This window comes from Prosopis cineraria, unplaced genomic scaffold (assembly GCF_029017545.1).
Source record: "Prosopis cineraria cultivar Desert tree isolate PC_DT_omini unplaced genomic scaffold, ASM2901754v1 PC3, whole genome shotgun sequence".
NCBI lineage: Eukaryota > Viridiplantae > Streptophyta > Magnoliopsida > Fabales > Fabaceae > Prosopis > Prosopis cineraria.
This window is the reverse complement of record NW_026555334.1, coordinates 37,863,273-37,886,014: the sequence shown is the minus strand read 5'-3', so window position 1 is coordinate 37,886,014 and position 22,742 is coordinate 37,863,273. Positions and strand designations below refer to the sequence as shown.

Below are 22,742 nucleotides of genomic sequence, written 5' to 3'. Positions count from 1 at the left end.
TTTGGAAGATTTAAATCCAAAAATTTCAGTCTTCAATCATGGATCACATTACATTATTTGCACATTAATTTTACTCTATTCACTCACCTAGAACAAAAATGCAATTGTATATATCATGGTCATGCCATTTTATATTATAATATCATGCATACCAAACTTAATAATAATAATAATAATAATAATAATAATAATAATAATAAATTCCTGGTTAGTTGGATTATCTCAGAATCCCGAGTATAATCTTTTAGTTGCAACAGATCTAAGACCAAATTTAATAATATATATGATCATGTTTATATTTTCTGTTATTAAATTTCAAAATACAATAGTACAATACAGCTCATACCGTAGTACCGCACGCAGCCTTCGCCACCTCCAACTCATCGCTGCCGTTTTACCCTACTGTGGTTTTGTTCATAGAATAAAACGTTTTCGGTTTTGGTTGGTATAAATAATAACGAGTTCGATAGATATGCCAGCCGCAGCAGGCGTGCAGGGTTTTCGAAGGAGCTAGTGATTGAAATGACTGACAATGAGAACGAGAGAAGCTTTGAGTATTTTTCGGATCAGGACGATGAGGAAGCTGGAGACGTCGACACTACCAAGTTCGTTAGTGGTGCCGGTTACGAAGATGCCGCCAACGATGAAGAGAATCATGAAGCAGCGCCGGAGGCTTTCTCTTCTCGTCAATGGCCTCAAAGTTATAAGTAAGCATATTATAGCACTGTGTTTAAATTTTTCTAGCCGTTGCCGTGAAAATAATTTTCTTTTGAAAGTAATTAATCAGCCTTCAATTCCCATTCAGATTTCTATGCTCAGGCAATCTCTTTAATTTTCTTTCTGACTGAACATTCTTTGTTTATGAAAGAGAGACCATCGATTCTTACACAATTGCTGCATCACCGCAATTAGGAGCGCTTCTTCGAACACCAAGCGTGATATATTCAAGCTTTACCACTTCAAAAGGCGACTCAGACCTGGAGGGAAAGACTCCTTTTCTATCAGGTCGGGAAGGTGCTGATCACTCTCAGAATGTTGGGTGGGGAAGGATCTCATCAGCGGGGGAGAATTACGCTTCACTTCATAAACAACACACTGGAGAATCACCCGCTAGCTCTGTGTGCAGCTTCAGTCAAACAGTTTTTAACGGTATTAATTAAATCCATGTTTGCCAGCTAGTCAGCCATTTCAATTACTATTTTTATTAAATTTGCATAGAATATCTGTTCCTGACATGACCTAAAATACGTGGTGCGTGGGAGGCAGGTGTAAATGTGTTGGCGAGCATTGGGCTTCTGTCAGCTCCGAGTGCAGTGAAAGAAGGTGGGTGGGGGAGCATGGTGGTTCTGTTAATATTCGCAGTCGTGTGTTGTTATACGGCGCAACTGATGAAGCAATGCTTTGAAAGCAGACCAGGAATCAAAACCTAGCCAGATATCGGAGAAGCTGCTTTTGGCAGATACGGCCGTCTTGTTGTCTCCGTATGTCCTTTCTCTAAACCCCTCGACATCATTATTTGATTATCTTCGTTCTTCACAATTATCATTTTTCTCTTCTCTTGTTTACCCACCTGCCACTTGCGAGTCATCCTGTCACCACTATGCATAACCTCATATTACGTGATTCAGATGCACACAATAATAAGATGTATACTTGAAATCTAACAAATTAGCTCTCCAAAAAGTAAATAACAAAAAAAAAATCTTGACAGGTGTTTAAACTAATAAAATAAAGCGTTCATGATAAGTCGAAAACAAATGTATAGCATAAGTTAATATTAATTTTTAAATTCAAAATTTATTTTCATTCACTTTACAATTTAACAAGTTAAAAAATACGTGTACATTTTAAAATGTTTCTAAGTATAGGTGCGTGCCTTTTCTCGGTATGTTGGTGTTTTAACTTTTACTTATCATAATTCTATTTATTATATTCTATATTTTTAGCATAGACTCTTAAGGCTCTGACCATAAGATAAGATCTTTTTTTTTCCTTTCAATTTATCACGTTTGGTCTAAATCTTTATTTTGACCAAAATGTCTGAATGTTTTATCACATGTTTGAAATAACATTTACGTCCAATGTTTTTAATCTATGCATTGCACACCGCTGGTTTTATTGCTCAATGTTTACTCATGCCATTCTTTTTACATATTGTTGCAGATTATTTTGTACATCGAATTATATGTAAGTGCTCCACGCATCTATTCTTGATTGATCTTTTTTTATTTTCTAGAATAATAAAAAAGAATGTTCTGCAATTTAACAAATGCATGGTATGCTTCCCCGGAAGGCAGACATATTGTGTGGAATTTATTATCCTGGAAGGAGATAACCTTACAAGGTTGTTTCCCGGAACATCCTTGGATTTTGGCAGTATCCATTTGGACTCCATGCACCTGTTAGGAGTTCTGACCGCACTTGTTGTTCTCCCTAGTGTTTGGTTGAAGGATCTTCGCATAATCTCTTATCTTTCAGGTTAGTCCCAATTTCTAAATATAGAGTCCCTCATTTCATTTCACCTTAATTTTTTAAGCTTAATGACGTGCACTGACGTACGTATATCATCTTTGACCTTTCATTGTACATGAGAATCTGCAGCTGGAGGGGTTGTTGCAACAATTTTTGTTGTTGTGTCTGTGTTTTTGGTTGGGACAACAGATGGTATTGGATTCCATCCCACTGGCCAGCTTGTGAATTGGAGAGGAATTCCGTATTCTATTGGTATCTTTGGGTTTTGCTATGCAGGACATCCAGTCTTTCCTAACATTTACCAGTCTATGGCTGACAAGACAAAATTTACCAAGGCCTTGATAATATGGTTCCCAACTTACCTCCTCATCACCACTGAACAAACATTTGATCTGTTGTTTCTAATGCATCTCCTCACTTAGCAAATTTCTCTATGTACAGTTTTCTTCTGTGCTTTTTAATGTACGGAGGCGTTGCAGTCATTGGATTTCTGATATTTGGTCAAGACACTCTCTCTCAAATAACATTAAACATGCCAACACATGCTTTTGCTTCCAAAGTTGCCACGTGGACAACAGTGAGTATTTAGGAAACAACTTGGTCTACCTTCTCTTGAGCCATTATGTGGTACGTGGTTTCTTATTTTTGTGTTGCTTGCTGTTTCAGGTGATTAACCCATTCACCAAATATCCTTTCTCACCACAAGTTTACTTGTTTTATATATGCATGAAACTCAAATAAATGGACATGGCCTGACTTGATTCATCAGATGTTATTCTAGTGTTCCGTTTCCTTAACGATGGACAAGTATGCTTTATTGATAAACCCGCTCGCGAGGGGTCTAGAGGAGCTGCTGCCGATGAAATTTCAAACAGCAATTGGTGTTTCGTGATTCTAAGAACATCCCTTGTTATATCTACAGTTTGTATCGCTTCTCTAATTCCATTTTTCGGTGAGTACATCTTGACACTTAAGTCCTGTTTGGTTACTAAAAATGAATGAAATGGAATGAATTTAAAAAATCAACATAAAAATGAATTAAATTATCCTTCCTCCTCATGGTAAATATAATAAAATTCATTAATATATACTATAAATGTGAAAATTATCAAACCTTTCAAAAATTTTATGAATTATAATTCCCATCTCCATGAATTGAATTATCCCTTTCCTTAATGTGGTTTATTAATCATTTTGATCATCTCATTTTTACTTTTATTTTTTCAATTCCTTTCATTCCATTCCTTTTTTTTTAGTAACCAAACATGACCTAAGTAATATGTCACATTATTCTATTCTCTAGCGTTTATTCAGATTTTCAAATCACTTTGACAGTTTAAGACAGAAAGTTTTACATGTTTATCACCTGAGGAAAACCAAGTATAGGCAAGGAGAGGCAACATTTACTTGTGATTGAGTTATTTTGTTTCTTGGCAAGGTTTTAGCTTTTTTTTTTTAGTTTAATTTTTGACCATTTTTAAGTTTTACAGTGGGCAAAATATGCTATGGACTGTATGACTGTAAAATATGATTCCTGCTATATTGTCAGGGCTTGTGATGGCTTTGATTGGTTCTCTGCTCAGTATACTTGTGGTAAGCTCAGTCTCCAGTAAGATAAGTATTGTACTCAGTATCTGGAAATGTTCCCATTGTAAAATTGATCAGCATGCATGAGGGAAATTAATCAGGCTTTCGTAATTCTATGTTAGTGAAGAGAAAAATACTCTTTCCAATATATAAAACGGGTGGAAATGGGGAAGAGATGGGGAAAGGAGGTATAGTTTGGTTTGTGTGTGTGTGTGTGTTTTTTTTTTAAATACCCTTAGGAGGCAAATTTTTAATATAGTGGTTAATGAATTTTGAGCATATTTATAATAACCTGTGACTAGCTTGATAAATAATCGTTCCTGCTGCTATATGAGATTATAGTAATCAATTATCCACAGACTAAATCTAGACTGGTTCCTGACTTTTATCCAAAGTATTCCAATTATTGAACTCATAAAGAGACAAAGATTTTGCTATTTCAATTAATTTTAATCCAGAAATAGATTGAGAAAAATATTTAAATTGAGAATTAGATATGAAAATAACAAATAATAAAAAACATAATAAATATATAAAGATTACCCAATCAACAAAAATATTATAGTTCAGAATTCACCCTAGGAGCTGCTGATTTCTAACTTTTAAATTGACTCTTTATCAATTATTATGACAACTGTTTCCAAAATATCTTAATTACCTTACAACCCAAAATCCTAATCAAACCATGAAGCAACAATCTAAATCACCATGAATCTCTAAAGCTATCTCTAGTGTAGTTATTTGCATCTACCTCGTTAGGTCTAAGTTTACTCTTCACCTCTCAATCCATCGAGTTTACCCATAAATTAAATATTATGATGATCAAGCATGGTATCCAATGAAGAAATAGAACAAACAAAGCGATAGAAATTAATTTTTTAATTGGATTAAATTTCTACCTCAACTAGATAATTTAGAAACATGTAAAAATAGCAGTAAATACTATTCCAAAACCTCCAAACATGAATAACAAATTATGGAGAAATTAAGAGTAGAATAGAATAATTAAGATGTGAAGAACTCCCATAAGACTACTCTTGAGCTTGAGCTGCTTCGATAAGTGATTGGATGTCCTTTCTTTTAGTGGAAAGGAGTATTTATAATTGAAATTGAGGCTACTCATCACATTCACTTTAATATTGTGTGTGTGTGTGTTCTTGTTAATTATATCTTGAATACTCCCTCCTCTCTTTCTTTTTTTCCAATTAAAATCCACGTCCGATCCCCAGAAGTGCACTCCTCTCTCCAATATGTATGTATTTGTGTATGTTCGCTTGCTTGCTTCTCTGGATTGCCTCTTCGCCATTTACATTTGATATATATCATGCTCCATTCTTTTCTTCACTTTTATGTTTTTTTTCCCCGCAAGATAAAAAAGAGAGAATAAAAGTAGATTCTATAACAAAATTCTTTCTTATCCCACAGTATAATTAAGTGATAAGAGAAAATATATAACTATTAATTAAATAGGTATGAAATATCAATAAATATAATAAAAAAATCTATGTCTATTTATCTGTAAAGTATGCCTTTATCAATAAAATGAGCCAGAATAGACTCTTCTATCACCCAATTTTCCCCTTCTTTTTCCCACTTTGCATCAGTTCATTGTAAGGGATGAGGATTTAACTTGAAAATTTGATGTAACTTGGGAATGCTATATTTTGCAGTCAGTGCTAGTGCCAGCTTCATGTTTTCTGAAAATTGCAGGGAGAAGATCTCCAAAAACTCAGGTAATTAATTGCTTCCTGCTTAATTAACCGGTAAATAATTGATAGCTAAGTTTTTAGAAACTGACTTTGTTTGCTGTCTCTGATATTGCAAAGGTGGTTGTGAGTGTTGGGGTTATTGCATTGGGAATTGCTGGTGTGATCCTTGGAACATATTCTTCAGTGTCAAGAATTCTGGATACTTGCTCTGCACCCTTGAGTCTTTGAAGTGATCATTATTCATGTGTATATGAGGCCTGGGCTATGTAGTGGAGCTCCTTTCATATTCATCCTTCATATGTGTGATTCTTCTTTATTAGCATGTTTGTGATTAGTTGGCCAGATAGAATGGCCGATTTTAGAAAGCATATTTTTCCCTTAGAAAATAGCCATTGCTATCCTGTAAACGTACCAATTAAACACCTAATGTTGTCACTAATATTTCAGATGGTTGAAATAATTAATATTAGAGATTGAATAAAGGGGTCTTCAACTCAAATTATTATTTTGTTTTGGGAATGCTAAATGATGGGAAAAACTTATATATTTAGTCTCAGATATTTAAAATACTTGTTCCTAATTAAATCAAAATGTGTGTGTCTTTTATAAATTCTTTATAACAAATTTTTATTATTGTTATCACTATTAATACATTAAAGTCCACATGATTTGATTTGATTAAACAAAAATGTATTATATATATATATAACACTAAATATATAAATATTGATCATTGTCATCCTTTTTGGGAATTAGGGCATAGAAAATTAATAAAAGCAATTAAAAACAAAAAACAAAACAAAACAAACAAAAAAAGGAAATGTGTGAAGATAATGCCATAATGATGGAGGGGCGGTTGGGGATGAGGGGAAAACAGGACTCCATTAACAGAGAGCGGTCAATAATGGGGACATGGCAACACCAAAATTTCAACTTGACGTTGACCTGGTTTGAGTTGTCAGCAACCGAACTGATGTTATGTTTGGATTAAGAGGTATATTTGATTTTAAATTTGTGCTAAACCCATTATTTCAGCAGATAAAAATTCATGGATTAGGATTTGATATCAGGTTCTTTTTTACATAAAAAATTTAAAACATTGAAAAAAATCAACGTGTACAATGGAGAATGTCAGGCAACGAAATGGGGTGCATGTTTCGAATACCTCTTAATTGAGGTTGGGGTGGCCCAACTTTCAGTTGAAGGATAAAAAATTTATTTCTTGTTTGGATTAAAAAAAATTTCAACAAGCGTTGGATCTCAAATGAGCATTTTTCTTGAAGATATCTGAGGGAGCTGAGCGTTCGATTTCTCTCTCCGGCTTATCTTCAACTCCTTCTTGCCTTCACCTTGTGCAAATTTTCCGTCTCTTTCACATGTTTCCTTCTTCTCTCCTCCTAATACAAAACTAATATTTGTTCGACTTGCTCACCACTCACAAACTTAGCCCACGCTGCTGACAAATTTAGAATCAAAGGTTCTTCATCTTTTAAGAATCTGCTTAATATCCTCTCTTCAATTGATCAGGATCACATGCAAATGACTTGGGTGCAGATGCCATATCCTTCGCACGAATTGGTGACTTGGTGTTGCTAGCAAGAGATCAAGGTGAGAGGACTGAGGGAGGGATCCATGAGATGACAAGGAAAGAGGTGACATGTGATGTGCTATTATGGACGACAATATGAAAGATAAGATGAGAAGAGGGAAAAAAGGAAGAGAAAGAAAAGGCCAATCTGTCAAGACCCGTATTTTATTAATTTATTAGTTCATAATTTTTTTTTAAAATTTATTTTTTTTCTTGAAAATATCAAAATGAGTCACAAAAATTTAATCCCTCTCTTCTTAGTATAGTTACTTTTTTTTAATAGAGATAAAATTAAAAAAATTTTATCATTCAATTCTACCTTTTTAAAAATTAAGATTTTTAATTTATCAATGTATGTTATATCTGTAATCTAATTTTTTTTAAAAAATGGTAGTTTTAATATTTTTTTCCCTAAAAAATCATATTGGTCACAAAAATATATATAAAAAAATTTACGTCCATTTTTATTATTATACACTTTAACTTACTTTTAAATTAAATCATCTTAAAAAATTTTAATTTGTTTAACTGAATTTTAAAAAATATTTAAATATAAATCATATTAAAATTATAATATTTTTTAATTTTAATTTATTAATCTCAATTAAGTTGTGAATTCTTCAATTCAAACACAATCGAAATAGTGAGAATGGTTAGAATGGGCCCCAAGAAAAAAAATGAAAGGAAAAAAGAAGCGCGGGGCGGTGCTGTGGGCTACTGAAAGAAAGGCGTTGGTCACTGACTCTGAACAATCCAAACCGACCAGCACATTCACATTTGTCGATTTGTGACCTTCTTCCCACCTAAAGTGTTAATGTAACCATAAATGCATCGCCTCTCCATTTCTCGTTCATTGCTCCCTCCCACTCCTGCCCCTTCTTCTGTTCGTGTCTCGGAAACAGAGTTTGGGGTTACAGCATCCCCCACCCCCACCCCTTCGGTGGTGTCCTGCTATTGCATGGTGTTTCTGGTTTTCGAGAACGTGGCTTTGTGAACGAGAAGTGGCAGCGACTGCAGGAAATGCGGTATCGGATTAAAGGGGGGAAAAACATCTTATATGAAATTTGGGTTCGATTCCAAATGGTGTGAAGACCATCATTCAGTTTGGGTTTTCACGTTATTGTTTTGGAATCGGGGGGATTTAGTGTTGTGGAAGGAACGAATATCCAAATCCAGAAATGTCCGAATTGGTGGCTCGTACAGGTCGTCAGCAGCAACGTTATGAGGACGGTTGCCGCCTTATTGCTGGGTACTTGCCTCTTTTCTAAGAATCTTCTCTGCGGGGCGTTTCTGTACTGCTCTTGCCTTTTTCTTCCGCATATCCACCACATCATTGTCTGCTTGTTGCTCAATCCTTTCCAGAAATTCAACCGCATTTTTTCCTCTTGGACTTGCTTAGTATAAGTGTCCTCCCACAAGAAATGCAGCGTTGAGAAGAAAATGATCAATGATTTTTAAGAGATCCCATTGAGTTTAGTTAATATTAAAATTTCCGTATCAGTTTCTTTCCCCGACAATATCTCTGAAGGGACGATAGATTTTCGAAGCTGGTATACATATGTTTAGTCGACAGTCATGTTGGCATGATGATATCAGGAAATATTTGATTGGTTGGTTCAGTGTTGTGGATTGACAAGGGAACGAGAGGTACTCTTGTTGCCTAGTTGCATGTGTTATACAGGAACCTAATACTTTAGCTTACAGCTTCCATCTATTACATGTTTAAATAAATTTTAAATCATGGGAAAGTTATATGGCCCTTCTTAGTTTTAATGCTTGTTAAAAAACAAGGTATTCACGTGAGGCACCGTAATTATGAGATCGGTGATAACTTTAACTAGCAGTTTCGAGGTGAGATCAGACAGATTTATTCCTCGAACACACTTATGAAACATTAATCCTGAGATGGGGTATTCTTTAGTCTCTATCCATTTGCAGAACTGCTAATAATGACATGGATTTTATATTGTGAAATTCTGAGCTGAGCTGACGGGCCTTCAAAATCTCAGAAGCACGATTAATTCTGATCTATGAAATGATTGACAGGTGCATTCCCTTTAAGTATAGAAGTCCTTCCAAAAGAAGTGATGGTGCATCTAAAAATATTTTGGAGGTCTTGATGATCAGCTCAGCTAGTGGACGTGGTCTTGTGTTTCCAAAGGTATGTGAGGGATTGAATATATGCTTTGATATTCATTATGATTGACTTCCAATTTCCAAATCAAAATCAATTGCTAGCAGATATAGCTTATGCTGCAACTGTATTCACTACTTTATTGCACAGACTTATGCAGCTTTCCTAGGTAATTGAGTTCTAGTGGCACTCATTATGATGCTCACGTCGTTTCCATTATGAAGGGGGGATGGGAAAATGATGAGACTGTTGAGGAGGCTGCAGTTCGAGAAGCTGCAGAAGAGGCTGGAGTTCGAGGAGAACTATTGGTAAGGATAAATGATTTTTAATTCTTCTGTATTATTTATTGTACCATGTGGATTTTTTTTATCGTCAGTGAGGTCAGATGCTGAATGAATTTTTGATGTACCACTCTTGTGTGTGAGTTTGTGTACTTTCTTGCACATTCATGACATGAATATGATACCATCATGATCTCTTAACCGCTTGTGAATATTATAATTCTATTTTCAAAGATAATGATAAGGCACAAGTTTGCTAATTTTGTTTAAAACATCACGACTCAGACACATGGAGGCTATCATGGGAATGCTTGAGGCCTCTGCTGATGATGTGACTTTTAAGTGTCTCAGATATGGGTCAGGGACCAAATTGTGTAGGGACTAGGGAGTGAGATAATCCTTAAATCACAAATGGATGATCGAGAATAATAAGTTGTCATAAATGGTTTCCCTGATTTTCACATTAATGGATTTTGCATTAATCTTAATCCAAGGATGATTATTTCCTCACACCTCATAAGAAGATCACTCTTCTCAGGTTATGTGCTGGATATGTTTTAACTCCTAGAAACCAGATTTTCTTGTTCCATAAGTCAAAGTGGTCAATAATTGAAATTAGAATGGTAAATTTTAATCAAGTGGTTCCATGTGAAATCTTCTGGAAATTGTGAAGCACTGTTTCTTAATGTCCATTTCAATGAAACTAAGAATCACTGAAAAGAAGACCATCACATGATAAAATCTGGAGTCCAAGTTCTATGCGATGTGTCAAATTCAAATCATGTTTGGTTGTATTCCCCCCTTGTGTCAGAGACGGACTAACTTCTATTTAAAGTGTCTGCATTTCACTGCCAATAAATAAGTAGGCTTATTAAGTTGTATGAATTTGAAAAGTTGCATCCCTTGATGCCCTTGATTTTCATTGCCTTAACTGCTAAAACTAATTTTAGACGAGTGGCATTTGTCCACTGATAAACCGTGGAAATAGTTGGCATGTGATTAGTTTCTGTTTCTTTTTATCGTTTCCTCTTGCCCTCTGGTTATTGCCAGGATTTTTAATTTGATGCGTCTTTTTCTCCTTCAAAATGTTGGGGGGAAGAGGATTACATTGTTTTTGGGTCAACTGTGAACGCCAGTACCTTCCTCTCAGTGATAGTTGAAGATTAGTCTTTCTTTCAGGAATTCCTGGGGTATTATGAATTCAAGAGTAAGACCCTGCAAGACGAGTGCTGTCCTGAGGGTTTATGCAAAGCTGCTATGTTTGCTTTGCTTGTGAAAGAGGAACTCCAGGTTTGGCCTGAACAAAGCACTCGCAAGAGAATTTGGCTAACCATCCCTGAAGCTGTCCATTCTTGCCGAGATCAATGGATGAGAAGCGCTCTTAAGGAAGGCTTTGTCAGATGGCATGAAGATCAGGGGATGAGTTCCACAAAGGAGGATGAGAACCGTGTAATATTGACAGATTCATCTCTTCACGAAAGTTGATGAATTTAGCAGTTGCCCGCAGTTGATTGGAGTGCTTTCCTCTCTGTGCAGGCTCTATCTTTGTTCAAGGTTAAAGTACTGCGTTGTTAGTGGGAATTTAGGTTCTGACGTCCTCTATTTCTTTTTGTGGGCATGTGACCAATTTCAGGATAACTTTGTAGCACTCTAGATGAATCCTAGTGTTTCATCCAGTCGAAGTTGTCAAAATGTTAATAGAATTTTAATTACATGGAAAATATTGTTCTCTAGTAATATTATTGATCATGTTGCTGAATATTATTCTGCTAGAAATACGTCCGAGTTATTGGACGATTATACAATGCATCTGTATCCAAGGTTGAATGTTTGCATGTATCACAGCCTTTCATAGGAGAATTTGTGAGGACAGTGGCAAGCGGGGTACTTAATCGTGCCCGCGGCGCAAGATTCTACGTGTTATATAATTAATGTAGGTTTAATGTGGTGCATGGGGTTAAAAGAATCATCAATTGCAATATTTATAGCTGATGTAACTTATTATTATACGAAGACGTAGATGTACATGATAAGTGTATGAGGGTGATTTATGAGAAGTGAGCACGATGCCTTGAGTCTTGCCGTCCCATGTTGTCATAAATTCTGGGATTTTTTTTCTCTCGCAATGTGAAGTATTATCGGCCAGTTGGGGAACATCGTGTGGAGCAGTCGCAGGCTTGGCCGCTGATTGACGGTGAGATTGTGATGCTTATGTATTGGATCTGTTTGTGGCGTGGGTGATTAGTTGACCCATGGATGGTGCTGGCTCTGCTATTTTGTGCATAGCAGCAGTGGCCCAGGAGTGTGAGGACGAGGCTGTGGCTAGTGGATGTACTAACAGTAAATCCAGAAGCAGTGAAGACAACTGGAGCATAACGTTATGTGCTGACATTGAAGACCGAAACAAGAAAGTTATTCTGAATCAGTGGTGCTGCCACAAAGCTATTGCTATCTTGGGATGCTTATCAACTATTTGTGAGAAGCAAAGCATATTTATAAGGTCGTCTGAATGGAATCTGTTACTTTCTCCGCATTAATAGAATTCACACGGAGCAGCTGCCTCCACACTCCATCACACATTAATCACCCAACGTTGCTCAGGGCGGCCATAGCCTTGGCCTTCAAAATAAAATTTCATTTATACCCTACATAGCCAGTCACTATTTTTCCCGCTGAATATTGATGGTAATTAAATATTTTTGTCAAGAATTTATTTCTTGTTCATACCTTATATGACCGATCATTAATTTTACATCAAACATTAATATTGATTATATCTCCTCATCAAAAATTTGTTACTCCACATTTCACTGTGCTATATTTTTCATTCTGAATATCAATTAACCATTCTCTAATTAGAAGGATAACATGTATATACTATATTAAAAGATTAAACTCTTTTTTGAATACATATATTGCTTAGGAAGTATTTGTTGATGAATCCTCTAACCACGTTTTATCATTTTATTCTCCTTCTTACATTAGTGTTAAACTCTGACCATTTTATTGTGTTTTTTTTTCTTTACTAATATAATTTCCTTTTTCTCAAAACAAAAAAAAAAGATAATACCACTAACAATTACTACTATTAAAAGAAATTTTTAAATTCAAAATTGCTTAAATTTAATTTTAGAACAGCCATGTTACAAAAACAAATTAGATGAATTAGCTAGATTGCATATTAAAAGTAAAATATTAGAATTATTTTATCACAAAATTTAAATATTTGATTTTACAATTAAAAAACTAGAAAAGTGATGCAAAGATATATAAATAATAATAATAATAGGTTTCTTAAGTAATTTTATTTTAAGCCTCCAAACTTTTTCACGATGCCTTGACATTGCCATCATGAAATTCTCAAACTTTCATACAACTATTTTACCCTCTATGCTATTTGCGCTCCCCAAATGTTCCAACTGTTTTTTTTTTTTTTTTCCCTAATTTCTCTTACGTTTTATTTAGGTTTTGTTTGATTCAAAGAAAGAAAAAAGTATGGGAGGTGAGGAGAGAAAAATGAGAGAGGAGAGGAAGGGAAGGGGGGTTTCCCCAATTTTAGAGGGAAGATTTTGAAGGGGGGAAGGAAAAATAAGAAGGAAGAGAGGGGTTTATTTGGTAAGGTGGAGGGAGAGAAAAAAATTTTCCTCCGGTCTCTCCCAACCAAACAATACTTTAGAGAGAAAAAATTATAAAAGAAAATAAAAAAAAATACATTTTCACTCTTGCTCTTCCTAATTTTCTCTTAGAGGGGAAAAAGTTAAAATAAAAAAAAAATTATGTTACTTTCTCCCCTTCGTTTTCTTTCATTATTTATTTCTTATTTTAAATAAAAGGTAAATTAATAAATTCATTTTCACCGTGACTCGCTTATCTAGGCACCTACCCCATGTAATCAATGCCCCGGAATCATGATTATCTGCATGTATTGTTGGAAATATTCGAAGTTTCGAAGTATTGTGAAGACTAAACACTTCCAATGCTCTGGTGATGATTCATTCTTTTAGTATCCAAAAATATAGGCATCTTAAAATAATTTGCATATTAATAAAATTTTATTCTTATAAAATATAATTATTTTAAATTTTAAATTTTATTTTATGATGAACAACAAGAATATCATAAATTTATCAACACAACAATCTATATTAATGTATCTTTGTTTTCCTCTTGAGAGGGTAATTTAAAGCAAATACATTTATGATTCCTTTATTTTTCTTTAAAGCACGCAACTTTATTTTTATATTTGAAATGTTGTTATTCAACAGAATATAATTGACCCCACACAATAAAATTAGGTTGTAAATATTTTTGTCTATAATTATAGAGTTAAATAATAAATTTGTTCCAAAATTATTTGTGTAAGAATATATGGGACTCTAAACATATTATTTTTTTATATAATGTTTTCTTCAATATTTTAAAACAGCATGGTACTGCCCCTATTATTAATAAATATTAACCCTGATAGTTAATTGAAAAAATTACAACAAGTGATTAAGAAAATTTGTTTGGTACTCTTTTATAATTTTTGAAATTATTTTTTGTAACGTTCTTGTCATTTTCTGCAATTTTTTATTTTTTATTATAATTTTTTGATTAACTAACAATTAAAATTTAAAAAAATTAAAATAATAATAATTAAAATTAAATTTTATTAATAATAAAGGTGATATTATGTTATTTTTAATAATTAAATAAAAATATTATATTAAAAATAAATTTTGAATCAGAGATCATCTTGAATTTATAATTTAATGATAAAAACACCTTTTAAGTCATAATTATAACTGAATCTTCACATTGTTTGTCATCCTATTGACATACAATGGTACAGTACAATATTTTTAAAATCAGATCGGACATTAAATCAAAAAGATCAACGGTTCACGATTTACATAGTTCAACCGATTGGACTAATGATCCGACCGTTGATGTAATAATTAAATTAAAAAAAATTATATATGTATATAATAATTTAAATATAAGAAATACATATAAAATTACTATTTAACTTAAAAAAATAAATATTTTAAGTTTATCATGACTTAACAATCCATATGATACAACATAATATCAAATGATTAAAAAAATTAGTCATTTTTTTAAAAAATTGATAAAAAATAAATTTTTTTTGAATAGTCCGGTTTTCGAAAACCGAATCCGATTCCTGACTCGATTTCGATTTTGGGCCCGAATGCCAGTTCGAAACGGCTCAAATCGGCTTAACTTTTTAAACTGTTTTTTTCTTTGAATTAGACCGAAAATCAGGGCGATCGACGGTTCGACCAGTCTTACTATTCAGTCCGATTCGATTTTCAAAACAGTGATACAGCATGCAACTGGTTTACAAACGCGTCCATATTTAGTATTCATAATGGCATGTTGATCATGCGTGGCTCAATTTAAGCCTCTTATTTTACTCTGAAATGATTTTTTCTATTTATTTAAATTAATTTTTAAATATTTTTAAATATTATGCTTATTAATATGAAAATTATAAAAAATTTAACATTAAGTCTGAATTGTCTTATAGTCATTATAAAATGAGCATCATAATACCCATCACATCTGATGAGAATTAAATTATTTAAATTTAAAATTTTTTATATATTTATTAAAATAAAACTTTATAAAAAATATATATAAAATTTTAATAAATTTATTCATCATTAATTTAGTCACAAAGATTTAATGTGACAGGCCAAAGTACACCCTAACTATTCACCCTTCGGTCAAATCATCTCGACAATTTTAATGGCTGCAGGTGTCATCATGCTCATCGGATCAGCACCAATGGTTACGGTGGCGAGTGCCATGATGGTTACGCTGGTGGGACTGGGATCATTCAAATATATTTGGAAAAATTACGCATACGTTCCCAAAAAAAAATTTATTTATAAAAAAATCTTATAAAATTTAAAAACCACGATCAAACTATTTAAGACTTGAATATGATTTAAAATTAAATTATAAAAATAGTAATACTTATATTAAACATATATTACATTAATCAAATAATTATTTTATAACTTTTATTATTGAATATATGAAATTACAGTTATAAAAAATTAAAATTATAGTTATAAATTATTTGACTAACATAATATATATATCTTTAATAAGGGTATTATTGTCTTTTTATTTTAATTTTAAATTACATTCAGACTCCAAGAGGCCTAATTGTAATTTTTAAATTTCATAAGATTTCTTTATAAATAAATTTTCTCTACAATATCTTTATGTAATTTTTTCTAAATATCTCAAACATTTTAAATTTTAAATGTAAATATTTTAATTTATACTTTTTTTACTTAAACTTTAAATTTATTAAAATATAAAAATTGAAAATAACATCAAATCTCGGCAATTTTAATTTCCATGGTGAAAATTGGTAAGCTCAATCCACGCTGTCACTTTATTTGGAGAAAAGTAGTAGTCTTCCAAAACTACTTCAAGATAAATGGACCTGGTTTCGCTTCTTCGAAGAATCGCTCCTCCGCACGGAAGAGGGAAGCCAGGTTTAATATACTTTCTGTAGATTTATTTACAAGGTACAAAAAATTAATTTTATTTATAAGTCGTATTATTAAATTTTTATTATAATTTTTTTATTTTTAATTAAATATTAAAGAGAGAAAATATATTATTAAAAAATATATATATTTAATAAAAATAAAATTAAAATTTTATTAAATTTTAAAATAGAATTGATGAATTTTAATATTTTCTTTAATATTAACAAAATATATTATAAATAATTTATAAGATGAGTAAAATGAAAAAGTCAATTGACATGACCGTTGGGTAGAAAATGGAGATGTTAAGGCAGTGGTCCCGCACCATGCATGAATGTGATGCTGTTAATTATGGGTAATTTAAATTATTGTTTTAATCCCAAGGAAGACACCGCGTTAGCAAAACTGAGGTTGTAACTGACTGTACTGTTCCTGCAATTTAGTTACATGTAGGTTTATTTTATCCTTGTTTATTTAAAAAAATAAAAAATAAAAAGAGGCTGTAATGGTAATACCAGGTTCAGATGTACATAATCTCAGCAGGTTCTGTGGCATGAAGATCGGGTTATCGAGTTTCGTGAACTATGAACAGCGCCGGTTGATATTTCCCTCCTCTAATAAAGTTTGTTCTACGATTAATTACGACATGTCATTGATTTTTTTGGCCAGAAGATATCAGTATCATAGAGATCTCCCCCCCCCCCCGTTCGCAGGCCACACAACAGCCATCAACCAAATCTAAGAACCAATTAAAACAAACAAAACTGATCCAAAAACACCAAACTAAACATCACGGAAGAATGAATTTACAAGCACAACACGCCCTGAAAAAAACTGATGATATAACAAGAAAAGGAAAAGTCAACTTCATCCACGCTTTTCTCGTTTCGTAATCATAGAAGCATATTCTCTTACCCAGATACACTCTCTTGTCAAAATTTCTTGTATATTTTAAACACGCATGATCGTAATTTATTCTATAAGCCAGTGTTGTTTAAGCATTGAACAAACGTATTTTTTATATTGAAATAGACCGTAAAAAAGAAATGGAGAAAGAAACGTTTAAGAAAGGCTGGTGTCTTTTAATGTTATAGCATATGAGAGAATAGCTCTAAATAAAGCTACGGAACATATAGCGCCAAACAATAGCTTTTTTCTAGAAGAGTAATATCCCTACGCATGTAACGCAAACAAAAGCACGTACGACGCTATGAAGTTGTGTCACATGTAGTTTTTATGTTTTTTAAAAAGTTAAAGTGACTACTATTTAGAGAGAGAGAGAGAGAGAGGACGGTTAGTAGGGTTTAATGGTGGCGGTTGGTTTGCTGGTTCATTTAAGTTTTCCGGTTTCCCTTTTGTTTGGCCCAGTTGAGAGATTTCCATAACAGTACAACTCCCTTGTGCATATCCCAAAAAAATATAGCAAATATGAAAAGCGCCCTCACGCTGCACACAGAAAATCTTACAGTATTATGGCAAGGTCCATAATTATTGTTGTTGTTGTTGTTGTTATCTGCTTATATATTCTGCTCGTCTCAATTTTTATTTAACAGAGTTGAGATCTTTTTAAAAAAAAAAAAAAATCTGAAGTATGATGCTTGTGCGATAGGAGTTTCAACAGATTGTCTTATATATGTACTGTGTATCGGTATTTCAAATGATGAGTATATCTACGGTCTGCATTTATTAATTTTTTTTTTTCATGCTGTCAGCAACTTGTTCGCGGTGATCTGGCCAAAACAACAACATCAACACCAGCAACTTGCCTATACACTTGGGGGCAAACCCCAAAAACAAGAAAGAAGAAAGAATCTCATGCCTGATTCATTGAACATTAAATCAGTGAGACTTGAATAAAGCTGTTTAAGAGAGAAACCGACAACACGGAGTCCTGCAAATCATAAGCATCCGAAAAGACAAGTTATCGAAGCCCACGACCAGCAACTTGAGAGACGGGGAAGAAAAAGTCGCTTCCTCTAACTCTTAAGGTCAACAAGGTCCGCCAAGTTGCAAGCTTTCCATGTCCACCTAAGCGTCATTCAATTCTAACGAAGTTTGATTACTTAATTTCACCCGCGACGCCAAAAAGCTCCTGAATTAATTAATTTCGTTTTTTTTTCTTGAGCCCGCGAGAAACTCTGAAATCATTCAAGAAATGCATGAAAGCTGTATATGCGCTAATCATATGCCACGATTTATTTAGGCAGATACTTTAGGGCTCAGGCTCTTCAAAAAATCAACAGACCACAATATATATGAAGTGTTTTATTTTTGTCAGGGATCAAATAGCAATTAGAGGGCTTAACAGCTTGCAAATTGCAGAACTGTCGTTATAACAAATTTTGAAGTGCAAGTAGATCCTAGACAACGTTTGTTTTCAATGTTGATACCTTATAGCTAGCTGGCTTTCACGGCAAGTTGTTCAGAACCCAGCCCACTGGTTTACGAGTTCTTCATTCATCCCCTCCAATCTTTGTTTGCCGAGGCTCTTGGAACATGGCATGAAGGGCTGCTTGATAAGGGTTTCAGGCACAGTATGAAAATTCAGGTCAATCTACTTAATTAAATTAGTAAATTAAACCATTTAATTAGCATATATTCACAAATTTAATTATAAAATGCTTTATTTATTATCAATTTGATTATGGTATGACTACAATTTCAATCATTACTTTTTAAATTAATGTCTTAATTGGTTCAATAACCGATCCGGTCTTCAATGCTTTGATTTTGGGTGAGCACCATGGTGCTACATCATCTAAAATTGATTTTAATGGTTTAAATTTAAATTTTTTAATCTATAATATATAATATAATTTTAGAAGGGAATCTGGTCACTATCAATTAATTCTCTGTTGCCCTGCAGTGCTTGTTACCATCAAAATTAAGATAGTGCCGGGCCCAAATATTAAAAATAAATAGATGGCAGTAAATTTTTGAAAAAAATGATAATTAAGGATCATATAAAATTATTAATTAAAATTAAAGACTTTGAATTATTGAAATCTTAATAATGGACCATGGTCCTTATATAAAATTAAAAACAAATATGAATTTATAAAATTGCCCATGAGTAAATGCATAAAATAGTTGATGGAGCCTCATTTGAAAAATCAAGAAAAAATATTACTAAAATTATTATTACGGGTTGGACTATTATTAATCTTAATTAAAAAATTAAGATTCTAAGTATTATGAGTTGAGACTATTGAAATTGTTACTATGGGTTGAAATTATTATAAAGCAAGCAATTATAAGAACAAAGAGAAGTGGTGTCAATCACAATTGATTGCGAAGATGATGAAGGATCATGAATTTCGTCCTAACAATTCCAATAAGAAAGTGAGCAGCACACGAATTGATGAATGATAAAAACGTACAAGACAAAGCAATATAGAACTTGTAAATTAAGAAGCCTCACTTGTAAATTATAAAGTTACAATCATAAGTAAATAATAAATACAATTTTAGTATACTGTTTATAAAATATGACATAGGATTTGCAAATTAAAAAGTTTTCTTTGTAAATTATGAAGTTATGATTATAAATAAATAATAAACAAAATTTAAGTTTATTATTTATAAAACACGAAATAGAATTTATAAAGTTAAAAGTTTTATTTATAAATTGTGAATTTACCATTATAATTGAATATTAAATACAACTTTAATTTATTGTTTATAAAACATAAAATATGACCTATGAATAAAGAATATCCTCTTGACATAAATTGTAAAGTTAAAGTTATAAGTAAATGATTTTTTTTTCTGAAATTCAAATGGATTTAAGGAGAAATCATGTCTTTTCATCTCAATTGTAAATCACACTCAGATCCTATAAATTTAACTATAATTTTTAAATAAGTTACTTTTATAGTATATATACATAATTTTTTCATTATAAACCGGAGGCACGTAGTAATTAATGAGCGAAAGTGTTGCAACTCGCGTGTCTTAAATAAGAGGGCTCACTGACATTTATTTGGGCGTAAAATAGGCAAGCAGTATTGGGCTTTGAATAGAACAGGATGAGACCGCCACTACAGATATAAAGGAACAAGAGGTTGATATAAATCACTTCAGCTCTGAATTTCTTATGATCACAACTGGGAAATATCACAACCAGCCGAAAACACACACACACACACACACACACACATATATATATATATATATATGTGGAAATGGAAACAAAAGTCAAGTATTTATGTAGTTAATTAAAAGTTTAAAACCCTCTATACCACAGCAAGCTGGAAAGCCCCACACCGGCCAGCTCTCAAAAACTTATCACAAGTCGTAATTAAATATGGATTTGGAAACACCACACTGGTGATATTTCTGACCATTATTTGCTGTACATTCTTCGCTTAATAAAGCCTCACCTTGCTGCCTAAAGATGTTAATTTGGCCCTACTCAGAAAAGGACCAAGGAAGAGCCTCAGAGGCAAAAGGCATGTTCAATCACACCTCAAAGACTCTTCGATTCTGCCATGACTTTAACCTTAATCCCCATCCAGTTCTCCGTTTTCACGCTTCCCATTCGTCTGCGCTCCCAGTGTATATATATATATATATATATATGCATCGGGAGCGCAATCAATTTGAACCACTTGTTTTACTTTACTCTTTATACTTTCAAAACTGACTGGATCGCCATCTTCAATTCAACTAAATAATGATTAGAACAACTTTTTGATACAAGGATTAGCTATAGGTTTCCTTCCATTGCTGTTGCGGCTAGCAATCTTCTTCAAGAAATCAAGACTAAGAGCCCATTCCTAGCAGTTAGAGTCAGGGATTTCTGTTCTATCACGCCCAAATCCAACATTAAATCAAATTGAACAAAGCCAATGGCAAGGCTACAGTTAATAAACATGTTCCCTGACATAAACAAAGTAGTTGCATCACATATAAACAAATTAAAGGCAATACATGTAATATATAAATTATCCGAAAGTGACAAATTCCCAGAAATAGGTCTGGTCCGGGGGGAAACAATCGAGAGCTTACTGGGTAATTTTAGTGATTACACTGCATCATTCCTGCGCGGCTCCTCGTCGACTAGATCAGGTTCGTAGAATACAGTCGAGGGTAAGAAAGCTGAAATGTCGTCCATCATCTGATGATAAGGGGCGAAGACATGATGATCAAATGGATCAAATCCCTGCTCCATTGAGCCTCCAAGTTGGCCTTCAAAATTATCAAAGATAGGGTCCACTTGAGGCATCACTAGCGGGTGATCACTTTCATGACTGCCAGTACTTTTTGTGACCGACGAATTATCAGAATCCGACGTCTGATGGGCACCGTCGATGTCGGGGTTCTGGAATCTGGAAAGATCCGCCGGCAATTCGGCGTCCTGACCTGTAAGCTCTTGCACTAAGGACATGAACTCCGACGGAGTGACCTTCACCTTCATGGGATTGGATATGTACACTACCTTGACGGGTTTCCTCTTGAGTTTGTCGCTTCTTTTACTCGGTGTCCTCTGCTGCACACTACTGTCCATTTCTCTTCAAGATTTCAGCTTCACATGAAAGAGGTTCAAGGGCTTTGATATTTTTCAGACGAGTTTCTGGGAAAGATTTGATTGAGGAAATCCAAAGCGAAATGATGTTATAGAAGGAAACGGCAGTTAACGAGAGAGGAATGGAAGGTGAGGCGAGGAGAGCACTGAAGTATGCCAACGGGGAGAAGCGGCACCGCAATTTATACGGAAATGGGAAACTTTATCGTACGAAAGCTGGTGAGTGTGGCTCACGCTCCGTCTCTGCGAATGGGGGGATAAGGGAGAAAAGCAAATTTCTGAGCCATGAGGCATGAGTGAGTCAATAATGCTGCCACGTGGATCACTGACGTAAAGGGACAGGCTCATGATGACGTCATGGGCACTCAACTTGGCTCCTGCCTGGAGTGGTCCCCCCGCTGCCATCCTCGTCCTCCGGTATCTAATCCAGTCATGAACAAGGATTAATGAAATTTTGCTGCCGATGGTCGAACTTATTAATTTTACTTATGAATAATTATACGTACTGACGTCTTTTGAGAACCATACCATATCGACTATTGCTGATTAATTCAGATTTGAAAAATAATTCAGGCTTTAAACGAAAACAGTGCTTTCGATTTTCTGTTGCCTGTTAATGTTTATCTATGTCTGGACTACTTTTAGATACAATATTTACATGTCCGGGAGTGGGTAATGGAATGAATTTCTCCTTGAAAATTGAATTATTTTCTGCCGAGAAGGAATTAATAAGTCGACATCAATAATTGACGCTTAAATATGTATATGATATATATATTGACTTTTTTATATTTTTTGCTGGCCAAGGCACTCAAATATCTGAAATTGTGTGTATGGTTGCAAAGCTACCACAAACAACGTGGTGGTGACTCTGTTGAGGTTGCGCGTAAAAGTTAAGCATATATAAATGCTTCAAAAGTAGTGTTTTC

General features: G+C 33.6%; 2 protein-coding genes and 1 pseudogene across 3 annotated transcripts; 2 read left to right on the top strand and 1 right to left on the bottom strand.

The window, feature by feature from the left end:
* The first annotated feature begins 504 nt into the window (after positions 1 to 504).
* On the top strand, positions 505 to 6,181 carry LOC129304662 (amino acid transporter AVT1A-like; annotated as a pseudogene).
* Positions 6,182 to 8,150: 1,969 nt separating this feature from the next.
* Positions 8,151 to 11,576, top strand: LOC129305095 (nudix hydrolase 16, mitochondrial-like). 2 transcript variants are annotated; one of them, XM_054945013.1, is made up of 4 exons: positions 8,151 to 8,605; positions 9,403 to 9,517; positions 9,715 to 9,798; positions 10,939 to 11,576. In XM_054945013.1, exons 1-4 carry the CDS (start codon positions 8,535 to 8,537, stop codon positions 11,254 to 11,256), a joined length of 588 nt encoding a protein of 195 aa, XP_054800988.1. In that variant the 5' UTR covers positions 8,151 to 8,534; the 3' UTR covers positions 11,257 to 11,576. The 2 variants fall into 2 exon arrangements, with proteins under 2 accessions (XP_054800988.1, XP_054800989.1); XM_054945014.1 differs by having other exon boundaries at positions 8,156 to 8,605; positions 10,951 to 11,576.
* Positions 11,577 to 20,358: 8,782 nt separating this feature from the next.
* On the bottom strand, positions 20,359 to 22,044 carry LOC129306932 (uncharacterized). Its single transcript, XM_054947753.1, has 2 exons — positions 21,297 to 22,044; positions 20,359 to 21,167 (listed from the first exon to the last, which is right to left on the bottom strand). The coding sequence occupies exon 1, from the start codon at positions 21,793 to 21,795 to the stop codon at positions 21,313 to 21,315; it is 483 nt and encodes a 160-aa protein (XP_054803728.1). The 5' UTR covers positions 21,796 to 22,044; the 3' UTR covers positions 20,359 to 21,167; positions 21,297 to 21,312.
* Positions 22,045 to 22,742: the final 698 nt, after the last annotated feature.

What these genes read in the sequence shown, in the direction of transcription:
- LOC129305095 (XM_054945013.1), top strand. Translation starts at nt 8,535, where the DNA reads ATGTCCGAATTGGTGGCTCGTACAGGTCGTCAGCAGCAACGTTATGAG. An exon ending in GGTTGCCGCCTTATTGCTGG is followed by an intron (nt 8,606 to 9,402) that starts GTACTTGCCTCT and finishes AATGATTGACAG; the next exon opens with GTGCATTCCCTTTAAGTATA. An exon ending in GTGGTCTTGTGTTTCCAAAG is followed by an intron (nt 9,518 to 9,714) that starts GTATGTGAGGGA and finishes TCCATTATGAAG; the next exon opens with GGGGGATGGGAAAATGATGA.
- LOC129306932 (XM_054947753.1), bottom strand. Translation starts at nt 21,795, where the DNA reads ATGGACAGTAGTGTGCAGCAGAGGACACCGAGTAAAAGAAGCGACAAA.